The 14,070-nt window shown below is 54.9% G+C and overlaps 8 protein-coding genes across 8 annotated transcripts; 6 read left to right on the top strand and 2 right to left on the bottom strand.

The window, feature by feature from the left end:
- Nucleotides 1–1,021: 1,021 nt before the first annotated feature.
- BZA05DRAFT_421904 (uncharacterized protein) lies at nt 1,022–1,454 on the top strand (the record flags this gene model as incomplete). The annotated part of the gene is made up of 2 exons (XM_051485759.1): nt 1,022–1,170; nt 1,244–1,454. The coding sequence occupies 2 exons, from the start codon at nt 1,022–1,024 to the stop codon at nt 1,452–1,454; spliced, it is 360 nt and encodes a 119-aa protein (XP_051335771.1).
- On the top strand, nt 1,325–1,794 carry BZA05DRAFT_176093 (uncharacterized protein). Its single transcript, XM_051479255.1, has one exon. It carries the CDS (start codon nt 1,465–1,467, stop codon nt 1,756–1,758), a length of 294 nt encoding a protein of 97 aa, XP_051335770.1. The 5' UTR covers nt 1,325–1,464; the 3' UTR covers nt 1,759–1,794.
- Nucleotides 1,795–2,416: 622 nt separating this feature from the next.
- Nucleotides 2,417–3,296, bottom strand: BZA05DRAFT_409988 (uncharacterized protein). Its single transcript, XM_051484845.1, has one exon. It carries the CDS (start codon nt 2,922–2,924, stop codon nt 2,556–2,558), a length of 369 nt encoding a protein of 122 aa, XP_051335769.1. The 5' UTR covers nt 2,925–3,296; the 3' UTR covers nt 2,417–2,555.
- A 28-nt stretch (nt 3,297–3,324) lies between these two features.
- BZA05DRAFT_409986 (Tctex-1) lies at nt 3,325–4,498 on the top strand. Its single transcript, XM_051484844.1, has 4 exons — nt 3,325–3,531; nt 3,588–3,626; nt 3,684–3,758; nt 3,834–4,498. The coding sequence occupies exons 1-4, from the start codon at nt 3,490–3,492 to the stop codon at nt 4,161–4,163; spliced, it is 486 nt and encodes a 161-aa protein (XP_051335768.1). The 5' UTR covers nt 3,325–3,489; the 3' UTR covers nt 4,164–4,498.
- Nucleotides 4,499–4,606: 108 nt separating this feature from the next.
- Nucleotides 4,607–5,944, top strand: BZA05DRAFT_439010 (emp24/gp25L/p24 family/GOLD-domain-containing protein). The gene is made up of 3 exons (XM_051486523.1): nt 4,607–4,910; nt 4,989–5,368; nt 5,448–5,944. The coding sequence occupies exons 1-3, from the start codon at nt 4,775–4,777 to the stop codon at nt 5,595–5,597; spliced, it is 666 nt and encodes a 221-aa protein (XP_051335767.1). The 5' UTR covers nt 4,607–4,774; the 3' UTR covers nt 5,598–5,944.
- Nucleotides 5,945–6,593: 649 nt separating this feature from the next.
- Nucleotides 6,594–9,680, top strand: BZA05DRAFT_476977 (armadillo-type protein). Its single transcript, XM_051488284.1, has 7 exons — nt 6,594–6,940; nt 6,994–7,104; nt 7,188–7,334; nt 7,398–7,477; nt 7,528–8,116; nt 8,178–8,381; nt 8,444–9,680. The coding sequence occupies exons 1-7, from the start codon at nt 6,662–6,664 to the stop codon at nt 9,467–9,469; spliced, it is 2,436 nt and encodes an 811-aa protein (XP_051335766.1). The 5' UTR covers nt 6,594–6,661; the 3' UTR covers nt 9,470–9,680.
- Nucleotides 9,681–10,578, bottom strand: BZA05DRAFT_409978 (uncharacterized protein). Its single transcript, XM_051484843.1, has 4 exons — nt 10,405–10,578; nt 10,228–10,343; nt 10,089–10,170; nt 9,681–10,031 (listed from the first exon to the last, which is right to left on the bottom strand). The coding sequence occupies exons 1-4, from the start codon at nt 10,405–10,407 to the stop codon at nt 10,011–10,013; spliced, it is 222 nt and encodes a 73-aa protein (XP_051335765.1). The 5' UTR covers nt 10,408–10,578; the 3' UTR covers nt 9,681–10,010.
- A 34-nt stretch (nt 10,579–10,612) lies between these two features.
- Nucleotides 10,613–13,266, top strand: BZA05DRAFT_176041 (uncharacterized protein). The gene is made up of 7 exons (XM_051479254.1): nt 10,613–10,773; nt 10,835–11,221; nt 11,293–12,560; nt 12,614–12,787; nt 12,842–12,937; nt 12,988–13,139; nt 13,205–13,266. The coding sequence occupies exons 2-6, from the start codon at nt 10,888–10,890 to the stop codon at nt 13,069–13,071; spliced, it is 1,956 nt and encodes a 651-aa protein (XP_051335764.1). The 5' UTR covers nt 10,613–10,773; nt 10,835–10,887; the 3' UTR covers nt 13,072–13,139; nt 13,205–13,266.
- The last annotated feature ends 804 nt before the right edge of the window (nt 13,267–14,070 follow it).

Below are 14,070 nucleotides of genomic sequence, written 5' to 3'. Positions count from 1 at the left end.
CCACGGTCCCACAGACGAACCGCTGTGGAGCGGGGTAAAGGCGAGGATGGGTCCACAACCGGGTGGTGGTGTGCGGTGGTGCAAGTGGTGGCGTGTGGGAGTGGGAGGGTGGTGTGCTCCATCCCAATCGATCAGACGCGATCACCGGCAAAAGCTCGTTCGAGGGGGGTGGGCTGTGATCGTGATGCGAGTGGGTGGGTGGACGAGGCAATCGCCAGAGAACATCCAAAAGACCTTTGTGCGCCGGCATTCCCCACCCACTGCCACTGCTTTTTGCACGTTCGCGGCCAAGCAGCCCTCCACGATCCGTTTGATACCCATATCGCACAGCTTCGTCTTCGGCCTTGAAGGTCGCTCATCCTCGTTGGAGAGCTCTTTCGCTTGGCGATAGCGTCCTAGCAGCTATTTAGCTCTATGAACTACCCCCGCCTATACGTCATGCCGTCCGCCAGCCTCCTCCTCCTCCTGTGCTTCCCCTTCCTCCCCACATCCCCCCAATTCCCCCAAACGCAGAGCACGGGTACTTCACGTACCGCCGCGGGCCCCGTACTGTGGTACCCTCCATCATGACCCAACCAATTACGTTGTCCCTGCCGGTTTGCCCTGTCCGCACCCTTCCCCACCCCCTCCAAAGTAGTTCATCGCAGTCAATCTGTCATCCAGCGGCAGCACGAGGCCGCCTCCAACGGAGGGTTTCAGGAACTACCTCAGCCTGTGAACGGAGCTTTGTGTTGATGAACCCCGTCCGTCACGGTCGTCCGTCACCGTTGACCTTACCTCACTCCGCCCATCCCATCCAACCATCCATCCCACCAAGTCACTCGGTCAATCGACGCATCTCAGATCTAATAAATACCCTCCTCGTCCTCCACCACACCTCCACCTCTCTTCCCCACACACTCTCCCAATAAAAACATCTCTTCCTCTAATTGTCCTTCTACTTCACAACCAACCACCTCCACCTCCGCCACCGCCCCCACCACCACTACATCTACCAAATACATCACAACACCTTCTAACCATGACTCGCTCCCACAAGCACAACGATATCCCTAAAAACACCGATGAACCGGCCCCCGACAAGGCCATCCCCAAGTTCTTCGGAAAGCACGGTTTCACCGACCAAGCTCCCAACAAGGTCAAGAAGAATGGAGGCGGCAAGGGCAACTGGTAAGCAGCACATCTCCCCCTCCCTCTCTCTCCACCACCTTCCTCCCTCAATCGTCTAACACCGTCTTTCTAGGGGCCACGACGGCGGCGAGGTCGAGGATCTGGAGGAATACATCTCGTACAAGCCGCGTCGTCGCAGCAACTCGATCAGCCATGCCGAAGCCATGATGCCAACCAAGTTCGACCAGAACGACCCCGAGCCCGTCTTCGAGGAGGAGCTCGAGACCGTCGAGACAAACACCTCCACCACCTCCACCACCTCGGCTTCCTCCGCCAAGGCCTAGTCTTGCGGCTATGGAACCACACTTTCTTCGGCGTATATTCGGGGCTTCTGATCATTTGATTTCCTTTTTCATTTCCTTTTTCCTTTTCCTTTTCCTTGTTTTCCTTTGTCCTTTTTCCTTGGGGTCTCACGGTGCGGCACGGTTCTGTTCGGTCACAGTCATGCTTTCCTTCCTTTCCTTCTTTCTGTTTTACCAAGTTTCTTTCCTTTTTGTCCGGCGGAAATGGGAAGACGTGATGGTTTGCTCCACTTACTGCAAGGTGGGCATCATCGACATAGCGTCTTCCGCGTTGGCAAAGGTTTGATTGAAGGGTTGAGAGATTGAGGATGGTTCGTTTCTGTTTCTCAATCGGAGAGATGAATAGATCTGGTTTCTCTCATACGTCCTGTTTGCTACTACTTACCAAACCAATTCGCTCGTAACTATCCTGTGCTGTGCTGTGCTGTGGAGTGAGGTGAAGTGAATATCCCGCGAGAAAAGCCGTGTGCACTGTGCTGTGCGCTGGTTAATATACCACGGATACCTGCATCCTGATCACCTCGCTCGGCTGGGTATTGTGCCGTATGTATGTCTGTATGTCTGTATGTGAAGTCGCGGGGATGGGTCTGGATGCCCACACGATCTGCCATCACAACCGTAGATCCTCCCTGCTTGCTGTGAGGGATCACAGTCATCGGCGGGAGTACTCTATCTACCTAGTAGTAAACGAAGGAACGTAGGTAGAGTATATACCTGTATCCAATCACGAGTGCAACCGAGACTTTTGGAGGAACAATATACGGTATACGGTACGATAGTTTGCTCGCAGAGCAGAGGAAAGTAAAAACATACTTCATATCATTCAGATCAGATCATGCAATCGCAGCCAATGCAGCAAGGCAAGCAAGGAAAAGGAAAGGAAAAGGCAGGGCAGGGCAGGGCAGGGCAGGGAAAGAAAAGAGAAAAGAGAAAAGTCAAAAGAGACAACATAAAATGCACCAATTCAATACAATTTGGACTCCGAGTTCCATCCCATCCCGTCCCGATCGCATCCCATCATCATCAACAGGGCCCAGCCAGTCCATCAGGCAAACCAAGCCACAAGCACACAAACAGGCGACACTACGCCATAACCCTCAGCACGAAATTGACGACAACCGCGCCGAGAAGTGTGACCGCCAGGACGGTAGGTCCAAAGCGATCATCGAAGTTCCCCTGGCCACGTTTGCGGATTGCCTTCGCGCGCCAGTGGAAAGTGGCGAGGGCATAGAGCATCGTGCCCATAGCGACCAGCGTGAAGAGACCGGCAGAGATGCGGCCCACCTTGTCGCCGAAGTTGAGGAGGCCCACCGCCAGCCCGCCGAGGATCACAGTGAAGTTCAGCCATGAGAGGAACGTCCGCTCGTTTGCGAAGAAGACTTTGGGCTCGACACGCGTGGGCAGCGCGATTCGCTTGCCGGGCGCCGTCTGGAGGAGTGGTTGCGAGGACATTTTGCGGGACTGGATGGAGGTCAGTTGAGGAAGTGAGGAATGTATGCGTACGAGGGCTTACGGTGGTGAGGGACTGGACGAGAGGAGTAACAGGTAGAAGTGCAAGTCGACAGAGTGTTGGTTGGAGTGGTGAGTAAATTATGGGTGCGTATTTAGTGAGTGTTGTGTTGTGTATCTATCGTCACGATAACAACTACCAAGCGAATTTCTGGAGGAGGTTGGGCGCGAGTTTTGGCTGCTTGTTCGGGTCAGAAGAGCAATGCCGCTAACAAACCCCCAATTCCCTACCTACATGCCGTACTCGGGGAGGTGCATTTTGGCGGAAAAAGAGTCTCAAAGTGGCTAAAATGAAGTCATGGGGGAAGTTCTCGCAAGTGCTGTGGCAGAGCGAAGCTGGTGTCACTAATAGAGTGTTCTCTAGTGTAGGCGCTGTAAGGAGAACGGAGGCTCATCTCAAGCAGCAGAAAGAGCTCCCCGCATCGCAGCATCAACACCACAACAACGAAACATACGCTCCACGCACTACTACCAAACACGCAACCCCCACACTCACAATTTGACCAACATGTCCGACACGAAAGCTTTCGCAGCAGCTGCAGCCAACTCCGTGGGTCCATTTGTTCATCCCTCACAGCGTTTCAGGAGCTGACAGAATGACTCCAGCCCATTCCTCCCAACCGTCTCAAGCAGATCGCGACCGACGTGAGACGATCCCCACCTACTCCTCGGCTTCAATCCTCCTCCTAACATCCAACGCAGGCATGCACTCTCGCCCTCGAGAAGGCTGAGGCCTACGAACACACGCGCACCGAGGCATGGAACACGCAGATTATTGTACTTCCCCTTCCTCCCCTACCGCTCGGCACCACCACCACCACCACTACCGTAGCTAACACGCACTCCGCACAGAACCACATCCTCCGCGCGCTCATCTCCGAGTCCCAACCCGCCGCGACCTCCAGCTCAAGCTCGACCTCACCCCCGCCATCCCCCTGGAAGTTCGCCGTCAACTCGATGATAATCCAGCACCTGTCGCCGAAGGCCACGGCGGCTGCTACTACCGGCGAGGGCGCCGAGCTGATCAACGGAAGGTCCGCGGCCGCTGGAGGCCAGGGTCGTCGCGGTATGCACTCTGCCCAGGGCGCGTATTGGAACAACGAGACCGACGGCATGTGGAGCTTCAAGTTCGACAGCAAGGCGATGGATGTTGTCATCAGCGTTATCTGGGTCGCGGTTTAAAGGGGGCGCGTGAATTGAGGCGAGGGAGGGAACGGAGCGGGATGATACCAGGGAGGAGGCGCTGGAGCGTTTGTTGCTTGCTTTCTTGTTGGTGCTTTCTACTGCGGAATTGAGTTTACTGCTACGGCTACTGGGAGTCATGAACCGAATAACTTTTCGACATCTGCATACCGATTGCTTGTCTGCCCGTTTCGTTGATTTATGCTGGAAACTGTATGGAGCTCTTGGTAACAGAAACCATCTCCGGAATATGAAGCGACACCACGATGGATTGCAAACCGTCCCAGCTGAGAACTCGAATACCTAGCTGCGATTCGGATACTTGGAAATAGGCCATTTGAACGTAAATACTACCGTAATTCCACAGTTCCACCTTCTGTTTGGAAAGCGGAAGGTCTTCTAAGAGTTCCTTTTGAGCCGGGTAACGTCATGCACGGACCAGCATCACAAGCAGCCGCCAAAAATTAAGGACAGCTCGACTCTCACGGCCCCTTAAACTCTAGCTCGCAACGAGGACAAATCCGCACAACACCCATCAAGACACTACATCGTATACCCAACTCCGCGTCACGACTTACGAACGAACGAACCTCCACTTTCCCTTCGACCCAATGCAGCTCCGGTTATCGACGCTCGTTCTGGCGGCCTCGCTCGTCGTCAAACAGGCCAGCGCACTGTACTTTTACATCGACGGAACCTCGCCGAAATGTTTCTTTGAGGACCTGCCGAAGGACACGCTCGTCGTTGGTATGTTGCCGGCACGGCACGGCGTGGGGGAATGAATCAATCAATGCATCAACCGCTGACACCCGCGTCCCGCAATAGGCCAGTACAAAGCCGAAGAATGGAGCCAACAGACCAACACGTACAGCGACAACAACCAGCTAGCGCTGCTGATCACGGTGGACGAGACGTTCGACAACGACCACCGGGTGGTGAACCAGAAGGGCTCGAACAAGGGCCGCTTCACGTTCACGGCCTCCTCCGCGGGCGAACACCGCATCTGCTTCTGGGCTAGCCACCAGAGCAACTCTGGCTGGTTCTCGAGCCATCCCAACGGTGTCCGTCTACACCTCGACCTGGCTATCGGAGAGACTACCCAGCTCGAGAGCCGCGACAAGGAGAAGCTTGCGGATATCGAGCAGCGCGTCAAGGATCTGAGCGGACGTCTACAGGATATCAGGAGGGAACAGGTGTTTCAGAGGGTATGTGCTTCCTTCCTTTTCTTTTCGCTTCCGATGGCAGATTCAAGTAAGTCGGGATGAAGCTGACGAGACTCGACAGGAACGCGAGGCCGAATTCCGAGACCAGTCCGAGCTCACCAACTCCCGCGTGGTGCGGTGGACACTCGTGCAGCTCCTGGTGCTGGGCGCTACCTGCGCCTGGCAGCTGAGCCATCTCCGCGCTTTCTTCATCAAGCAGAAACTTACGTAATCGCGTGGATTCCTTTTTTCACGGGGCGTTCTTAATTCCACAATTCGGCGAGTTTTTTGTCTGTATTTCGTTTTCCTGTGGATGATGATGGATATAGGGTAGATGGATGGATGGATGGAGGGAGGGAGGGATGGTTGGATGGTGTGCTGGTGTCGTGGTTGCTCGATCGCGTGCATGCATGGTCAAAGCCTTCTTTCTTGCTTTATCGGTGGTTAATAAAAGACGATTGATGAGGGGAGACGATTGCTCTGTACACGGATGGTCTTGTGTTGTCACGGCGGCAGTAAAAAGTGGTAAGGAACGAAGTTCTCTGAAAGATAGATATGTGCGAATCATATTGTGCTGCCTTTCATAAAACTCCGGAAATTGGCCGCGAACACCGAACGACGAGTGATATTGAGTGAATACCAATGCACATTACACGAGTCCATGTATGAACCCGAATTGCCACAACAGCCGGCTCATTCACGGCGGCGGCGACCTCCTTGCACATGGATCCAGTGAGGAGGTGAATGACATCGCCGCAGCCCCCAATCCTGCAAAACAACGGAATCGAGCACATGGTACATACTCCGAGCAGGGAGATCTGTAGAGTAAACCAAATCCCCCCGCCAAGAACCAACAAGTATGTTCTTTCCTAGCTTTATTTCTTTGGTGCGCTCATAGGTATATCGTCGGGACAGGCCACGGCGGGGGTAGGGAAAGCCAGCCACATTGGGCCGCTCGACGAAAGTTGAGTTGGACAGTGGCGGGGAAACGGGGAGGGTGCACGGGTAGATGATACATATTGCCATGATCTAGATACTGGTGGCATGCAATCAATGAATGAACAAAAAAAAAGCTCCATATCTAGACAGCGTACGGTAGTGTGAGCAGTGGGCACTGAGCAGGTGGTACATGCATATATCGCCTAAAGGACCCTCGCAAGCTATCAACCATACCGGTACCTAGTTCAACCCATAGTTCCACCCACAGCTCCCCACGTCCGCCCGTCCAGTTCAGTTCACGAGCCGCACCCCGGCCCACCACCGCCCCCCACCCCACCCCGCCCTCACCCCCTCACGATGGACTTCCTTAAGTCGACGCTCTCCTCGGCACTCTCCAAGGGTCCACCGTTTCCATACACGTTCCACGACCGCGTCACCTTGCCGGGGGACACGCCCGTCGGCGGGGTATTCCAGCTGTTCAACGGCACGAAGCGCGAGGATGGGTCCGCCTGCAGTATATTTACGTTCGAGGTCACGGACGCTACCAGGACTCGCCTGCCATTGGCTAAGAACGCGCTCAGAAGATTGAGGACGCTTAGGCACCCCGGTGTGCTGAGGGTGCTGGATAGTGTTGAGGTGCGTTGTGCGGGACAGGATTGGGCGGGATAGAGCTGACGAGATGAGCGCAGACAGATGCGTACATCTACATCGCGACGGAGCGGGTTTCGCCGCTGGCGTGGGACGTGAAGCGCGGTGCGTTGCAGGCGGAGACGGTTAAGTGGGGGCTATGGGGGGTTGCTGTGAGTTGCTCTACATTCTCTGCATTCCCGCTGCTGGGGAAAGGTCGGCTGATGAGGTGCGGTGAAATGCGGTGCGGTGGTAGATTACGCTGAAGTTCCTTAACGACGAGGCGAAGATCATACATGGCAATGTGCGCCTGGCTTCGGTTTTCACGAGCGAGAGCGGCGAGTGGAAGCTCGGTGGCTTCGAGGTGCTGTCGGCTGTCGCCGATGATGAGCCGTTTATCTACGTGGGTTTTTTTTGCTCTGGGGCGGGCTAGGCGGTGGTGGGCGGCGTGCTGATGGGGGAGTAGAGGTATGGTAGCTTGCTGCCGGACGCGGGAAGGTTTGCGGCGCCGGAGATTGGGAAGGGCGGGTGGGAAGGGTTGAAGAAGTATGTCTACCGGAGAGAGCTTGGGAGATTGTGCTGATATAGGTGGATAGCTTTCCGGTGCACGTAACAGACTCCTGGGGATTCGCCGAGCTTACATACGAGGCGTTCAATGGCTCGCTCACGAGTGTGGACCAGCTCAGTCAGCCGAAAAAGATACCGCCCGCGATGTCGGCGGCGTACAAGCGGCTCATCACGGCGAATCCAAAGTCGCGATTGTCTGTGTCGCACTTCCTCGAGCAGGGCACACGGTCGGGCTCGTTCTTTGATATCCCGCTCATACACATTTCCGAGTTCGTCGAGAACATGGGCGTCAAGGATCAGGACGAGCGCGAGACATTCCTGGAAGAGCTCGAGAGGACCGGAGATCAGTTCCCCGAGGACTTTTTCAAAATGAAAGTGCTTCCCGAGTTGCTGAAAAGTGTCGAGTTTGGTGGTGGTGGACCAAAGGTGTTTGGTGCGGTGCTGCAGATCGGCGAGAAGTTGAGCACGGAGGAGTGGGAGGCTTCGATTACCCCCGTCGTCGTGAGACTGTTTTCCCTGCCCGATAGAGCTACGAGAGTCTTCTTGCTGGATAATCTCAGCCGCATGATTGATCACTTGTCGAACAAGGTGGTGAATGATAAGATTTTTCCAGATATGGTGGGTTGCTCTTTTTCGTCGTCAAGGACGAGTGATGTATGGAGGTTGACGGGACGAACAGTTGACGGGCTTTTCGGACTCGGCGCCAATAGTACGAGAACAAACCGTGAAAGCCGTTCTCACCATCATCGGAAAGCTGTCGGATCGCCATATCAACGGTGAACTGTTGAAGCATTTGGCAAAGACGCAGAACGACGAGCAGCCTGGAATCAGAACCAATACTACTATATGTCTCGGAAAGATCGCTAGGCACCTGGGGCCAAATGTCCGTATCTACTCTCTTCCTTTAGTTCTTAGAAATGTCGTGCTGACGGAGATGGCGTTCAGACTCGACAAAAAGTCCTGGTCGCTGCATTCACTCGTTCGCTCCGTGATCCATTTGTCCACGCCCGCAACGCCGCACTCTTGGCGCTTGGAGCCACGTCCGATGTCTTCGACGAGACCGACTGTGCCAGCAAAGTCATCCCCGCAATTGCGCCGAGCCTTGTAGATAAGGAGAAGTTGATCCGTGACCAGGCGGTCAAGACCGTGGCATTGTATCTGGCACGCATAGCGACCTTGACGAAGAATTACCCCGATACGGTTATCCCCGCCTCTGCTACTGCGATTGCATCCACCCCCGGGACTCCGGCAAAGGCGGTTGCAACAGGCGATGGCGAGAGCGTGGTGATGCCAGGTGGATGGACGAGTTGGGCTGTCGGAACTTTTGCGGCCGCTGCCGGACAGATGCAATCCCGAGTTACAGTTACGGCCGCAGCCATAGCGGCGGAAGAACGCCCCGCCTCCGCACCGCTACCGAATGCAACCACAACTTCTGCTTCTTCCACTTCCAGGCCACAAACAAAAGCCACCGTCAGCACGTCGTCTGTCCCGCAACCGGGCGGCTTCCTGGACGATGAAGATGATGATCTCGATGGATGGGGTGCGCTCGACGAAGACAAAGATACCACCAACGACTACGACAACGGCGAGACCTTCTTCGACGCGCTGGAAAAGAAGACGGGCCGGAAACTCGGCGGTGCCGCCAGCAATAAGGAAAACCGAATTGCGTCCCCGCCCGCTCCTTCTGCAGCCGCATCCACCGGCCGCATCAGCTCCTTCGGTCCAAAGCCGTTTTCGCTCAAGCATGAGGAGGAGGTCGATTTCGAGGCGCTTATTGGCGCGAAGAAGGGTGGGAAGACCCTGCCGAAGGGATTGACTAAGAAAACTACTCCGACTACGGTGGTGAGAAAAACGCCGGCGCCGGTCGCGAAGAAGACTATGCCGCCTAAAAAAGTACCGCCCCCACCGCCGAAGAAGACGGAAACGTGGGACGATGGTGAGGCGGATTGGGGCGATGATGCGTGGGCTTGATTTACTGTAGAATTTGTGTTTGTGTTTTTTGCGCTGTAGATGGCTGGGATGGCGGTGGAGTCGGCACGTATATCTGGTGGTTGCTCTTGAGCTTTTGCGCTTTTGTGTTGTAATAATAGGATTTATATTTGTCTATTTGTGGCCAATTCTGGTATTCATACATAGATGGAAGTGGGAGATCCGGATCCAGATACGGTACATAGCATGAGCACTTATCGTCTCGGACCTCGTTTATGCATGTCGTCATGGAGGTACCTGTGTCATGTGAAGAATGGACACGTTGCCAAGCGGTCGCCATGACCATGACCGTTCGTGTAGATTTCCATCCGAGATGACGGCGGAAGGCCTACGTAGAGTACAGCTCGAATTCACCCTCTACTTCAATCCAAGCATCCCCTCGCGATACATATGCGCATAACGTAGTGTAGAGTGATAAAAATCGGGTGTATTATCCGACGACTCGATCGTAAATTACGCCGGTCATAGCCGCCGACTCTGCTTCACCGCCGACTCTGCCCGTTCCCCGTCGTAGTCGTCGTAATTATCCCAAGAACGTAACAACCTGTCTTGAGTGAGCTTGATAACGATCGGGGGAGGTAGGAGGAGGAGAGTTGCATACCGCCATCACGAAGCAGCACAGACTGACGTAGGGCGATAGGCGCTCTCCTATCCTTGCGAACTTCCAGAACACTCCGAAGAAGCTACGGCGTGGTCAGCGGGGGGGAAGAGACGGTAGCAGAGGCGGGAGGAGGACGCACATGTTCTTGTCTTTCCGACTGTCGACCATGCCTGGCACTACCTGGCGGATGTAGGTGCATGTACAGATGAGGAGGAGGATGACGAGGAGGAGCGCGTTGAAGTTGAAGAGGGCGGTCTGTATGTGTGTGCTGTTAGCGATAGAACACCGGGCGAGGTCCCGTCGGGAATAGGAATACCATGATTGCGATGATGCTTCTGTATGTAGGACACGTGCGTCTGCTGTCTATCTTTTCTGTTCTTGTGCGTCGTCGTCGTCGCGGGCTGCGTTCTCGGTGGACCTGGCTGTCTGGCTGACTGATTGCTCTCGCTAGTTACCCTAGTGACCGTGAGCAAGTCGCGCTGGCCTGTTGCAGGTCCGGCAAAGATATCGCGCTAGCTAGGGTGGTCTGGGTTTAGAAGCTCGAGATGGTCCGTGCCCCACGCTACTAGGGCTTGGCGGGCCCCACGACGCGACCCACTATCTCAGCTCGCGTCCTCCCGCTTTACCTTCCACTCCCCACGATACGACAACCGATCAAGACAAGCGAATCAACCACAACCATCAGGTATGCTATATACTAACCACTAATCAATATCCAATGACTAATGCGATAAGCGATCTTGAAGGAAGAGTGAAACAGCAGGAAGTTTGAGCGTCACAAAGATAACTTGCGATTGCGATGCCTCCTTCTACTTCAAGCGGTGGTGTCGAGATGTCGCCAGACAAGCGCCAGTACAAGAGCACGAGGAAGAAGGTGGCCGAGATGGAGTTTATCCCGCACGATCTCGATGTCGACGCTACGATCGAACAGGTGGACAACTTCCATCCAGTCCACATCCTCGATATACGAGACTTTTCTGGGCCGGAAGGTACTCGCAAGCTGAAGGAGTACGCGGAAGCCTGGGTGAAGGTCGAAGGAAAGCCGCTCGTTCTACGGAACTACCACTTGCATGACACATACCCCCACCACATCTTCAGTCCAGAATGGTTGATTGCCAATCACAGTCGACAACGTAAGTTCAGGCTTGCTACATCGCAACGGTTTTCGTGTGTTCCGTTTCGCTGATTGTCTCGTGCTTCGCAGTCATCGTTTCTCGCAATCTCGTCAACGGAGTCGAAACCCAGATGTCGATGGGCCACTACCTCAAGAACATGTCGAAACTCACGAATACGGTTATCGATGCGGACGGCGCCCAGGTTCCTCAACGTCTGTACGCGAAAGATATCGATTGTCCTCCAATATGGAAAGATAAACTCAAGGAGTTGTTACCGCGATTCACGTTCTATCTCGAAAAGTCCGCAGACCTCATGGTGATGTTGCCTCCAGCCAAGCGTGCACAGAACATGTTGTGTTATTTCGGCCACGAAGGAACCTACACCCCAGCCCACAAAGAGATGTGTGGCACAGTCGGACACAACCTCATGGTTTATAGTTCGACAGGCGAGAATCCCGGATCATCAATCTGGTGGATGACAAAGACCGAGGACCGCAAGAAGGTTGCCGACTTCTGGCTAGAGTTAGGACACGATATCGAAACGGAAAAGCACTTTACCAGCTTGGCGGACTGGATGGATGCTCCTTTCCCCGTGTACATACACGAGCAAGTCGAGGGTGACTATATTCTGGTCCCCTCAATGGCACCACACCAAGTTTGGAACCGTGGAGTGTGCACTCTGAAGGCCGCATGGAACCGAGTGACGGTGGAGACCCTCGAGTATGCGCTTTCCGAGTCGCTGGCCAAGTCTCGCATGGTCTGCCGAGACGAGCAGTACAAGTGCAAGGCCATTGTTCACGAGACTTTGCGCGAGTACGCTCGTGTTCTCAATGGTGGGTCATCAGACATTGCCATAAGCCAGTCGCGGATGGAGAGTGACTTCGTCCGGCTCTTCCGACTGTTTGATCAGATGATGCTATCTGAGTGCTTCGCGGCCACCAATCCTCCGACCGTGGAACTGCTCGAGATGGAGGACGCCAGCGTGACTTGCTCATTCTGTCGTTCCGACATCTGGAACCGTTTCCTCACGTGTAGGAGTTGTGCCATCGTGGACGAGCAGGAGACAGATTGTTACGACGTCTGTCTAGACTGCTACGCACGGGGGCGCAGCTGCTACTGTGTGTCTGGCTTGAACTGGGTGGAGCAGTTTAGGTGGTCGGGGCTGGTGGCCGAGCACGAAGAATTCCGTCGAATTGTCGTCGAAATTCAGAATGCGGCGAATCCTCACGGCCTTCGCCCGCTCGCACTGCACCGAGCGTTAAAGCACTTGGGAAGGAAGACTCTGGCCTGGGTGTGCCAGGAGCAGCTGGAGGTTCGGCCATATGCCGATCCAGCGCAAAATGGTCTCGAAGACGAGGTATGATATGTATCGCCCGCATCTTCTTGTACTATTGACTAACTGGATTCTAGGAGGGTACCGACGGGGACCTTGCGCTCGAGAAGAAACGGGCTGGGGTGACTCTCAACTGCCACGCGTGCAAGGTTCAGCACGATTCGTGGAGGGTGGCTAAGTGCTCTCGATGCGCGAAGGCGTACTGTTACGGGAATCTCTGGCGGGGTTACGACATGGACCCGTTCGAAGACGTAAGTTGCCACTTATCATCTCTGCCGCGCCGTATGTAGCTAACCAACCATCAGGTGCTGGCAGTACCGCAGTGGATCTGCCCAGTTTGTCTGGGTATTTGCAACTGCGGGGCTTGCAGGAGGAAGGGGGATATGAAGCCATACCAGCAGGTTGGCACGTATCTCTCCAAGTCCACGAGGGCATTTTCTGACCCTCGTAGCTACGAGGCCCTCGTCTCCTTCGAGAAGGGGAACGTTGTCTGGAGAGAGGGCAATGCGAAGCGCAAGGGAGCTGCGGAGGCTGAGAAGACTCCGGTCGATCCCGCGCTGGGTAACTCCTTTCCGGCTGTTAATACACCAGCAAGGTCACTAGGCAGGTCACCGACTACCACCGAACACGACGAGAGACATACATCTAATACATTGGGCTCTATACAGACAACAGCAAGAAACGGCGGGGAAGTGGCAAGGAAGGCCGATCAAAATGATGATGCAGAGCGAGATGTTGAGTCAGACCGTGGTGGTGAGGCATACCGTGGTGATGGAGGCGAAAATATTTTTAGGCGGAGTTCAGGTTCGGGTTTGGAGTTGACGGCGTTAAAAAAATCTTTCAGTTCTGCATTTGGTTTTATGGATGAGTCTGCAAGTTGGCGGGGTGGTGGTATGGAAGATTCCAGTTCTACAGTTTTACAGTCACATCAACATCGTCACTGTCCCCCTCTTCCTTCTGGAGGATACGGGAACAACGACCATTTTGGCTCGGATCAGAATTTCAGCGGAAGTAACATTAGTAGTCAACCGCCGCATCAGGGCCCGGGGCAATTCACACATCCCGCTCAGCCCTCGACGTCTCGCACCCTCACCGCACTCGAATCAAACCCATTGGCCTTCATTGCGGCTGCCGGTCTCATGAACCCGCCCGGTGGCGGCGGTGACGACACCTCTCTCTCCATGTGGCGGGGTTCACCCATGCCCATGCCCATACCTACAACCGCAGCTCCCGATCAACCTCACGCCCAGCCGCCCCATCTCCCAGAAGGTCAATTACAGATAGCACCCTCATCACTCCCAGCGACCCCGGAAAAGCCACGCATACAGTTCCCCCGCCGTTCCCGCGTACCGACCCACGCACCGAACTCGGCCCGCACCGCAATAGTGGAGCGCGAAGCACAGATCGGCGGCTGGGTGCGCAAGACGCACGCTGTAAACAAGTGGACCAAGAACCTGCGGAGGAAAAAGGCCTGTCTGGTGGTCAATCTGAAGTTGCCAAGGGACCGCTTCAGAGAAATCATGGACGACATCTA

This window comes from Tricharina praecox, assembly GCF_024521635.1.
Source record: "Tricharina praecox strain CBS 144465 chromosome Unknown BZA05scaffold_31, whole genome shotgun sequence".
NCBI lineage: Eukaryota > Fungi > Ascomycota > Pezizomycetes > Pezizales > Pyronemataceae > Tricharina > Tricharina praecox.
This window is presented reverse-complemented; position numbering and strand designations above follow the sequence as displayed.

Bases quoted from the DNA above. Each gene is read 5' to 3' on its own strand.
- BZA05DRAFT_409986 (XM_051484844.1), top strand. From the start codon at position 3,490: ATGTCCGACACGAAAGCTTTCGCAGCAGCTGCAGCCAACTCC. The intron at 3,532-3,587 runs GTGGGTCCATTT...GAATGACTCCAG, and splicing joins CAGCAGCTGCAGCCAACTCC to CCCATTCCTCCCAACCGTCT. The intron at 3,759-3,833 runs GTACTTCCCCTT...CACTCCGCACAG, and splicing joins CATGGAACACGCAGATTATT to AACCACATCCTCCGCGCGCT.
- BZA05DRAFT_409978 (XM_051484843.1), bottom strand. The intron at 10,171-10,227 runs GTGCGTCCTCCT...ACCACGCCGTAG, and splicing joins AGTCGGAAAGACAAGAACAT to CTTCTTCGGAGTGTTCTGGA. The intron at 10,032-10,088 runs GTATGCAACTCT...CACTCAAGACAG, and splicing joins TGTGCTGCTTCGTGATGGCG to GTTGTTACGTTCTTGGGATA.
- BZA05DRAFT_409988 (XM_051484845.1), bottom strand. From the start codon at position 2,924: ATGTCCTCGCAACCACTCCTCCAGACGGCGCCCGGCAAGCGAATCGCG.
- BZA05DRAFT_476977 (XM_051488284.1), top strand. From the start codon at position 6,662: ATGGACTTCCTTAAGTCGACGCTCTCCTCGGCACTCTCCAAGGGTCCA. The intron at 7,105-7,187 runs GTGAGTTGCTCT...GTGCGGTGGTAG, and splicing joins GGGGGCTATGGGGGGTTGCT to ATTACGCTGAAGTTCCTTAA. The intron at 8,382-8,443 runs GTCCGTATCTAC...GATGGCGTTCAG, and splicing joins CTAGGCACCTGGGGCCAAAT to ACTCGACAAAAAGTCCTGGT.
- BZA05DRAFT_176041 (XM_051479254.1), top strand. From the start codon at position 10,888: ATGCCTCCTTCTACTTCAAGCGGTGGTGTCGAGATGTCGCCAGACAAG. The intron at 12,561-12,613 runs GTATGATATGTA...ACTGGATTCTAG, and splicing joins AAAATGGTCTCGAAGACGAG to GAGGGTACCGACGGGGACCT. The intron at 12,788-12,841 runs GTAAGTTGCCAC...ACCAACCATCAG, and splicing joins ACATGGACCCGTTCGAAGAC to GTGCTGGCAGTACCGCAGTG.
- BZA05DRAFT_439010 (XM_051486523.1), top strand. From the start codon at position 4,775: ATGCAGCTCCGGTTATCGACGCTCGTTCTGGCGGCCTCGCTCGTCGTC. The intron at 4,911-4,988 runs GTATGTTGCCGG...GTCCCGCAATAG, and splicing joins GAAGGACACGCTCGTCGTTG to GCCAGTACAAAGCCGAAGAA. The intron at 5,369-5,447 runs GTATGTGCTTCC...GAGACTCGACAG, and splicing joins GGGAACAGGTGTTTCAGAGG to GAACGCGAGGCCGAATTCCG.
- BZA05DRAFT_176093 (XM_051479255.1), top strand. From the start codon at position 1,465: ATGGAACCACACTTTCTTCGGCGTATATTCGGGGCTTCTGATCATTTG.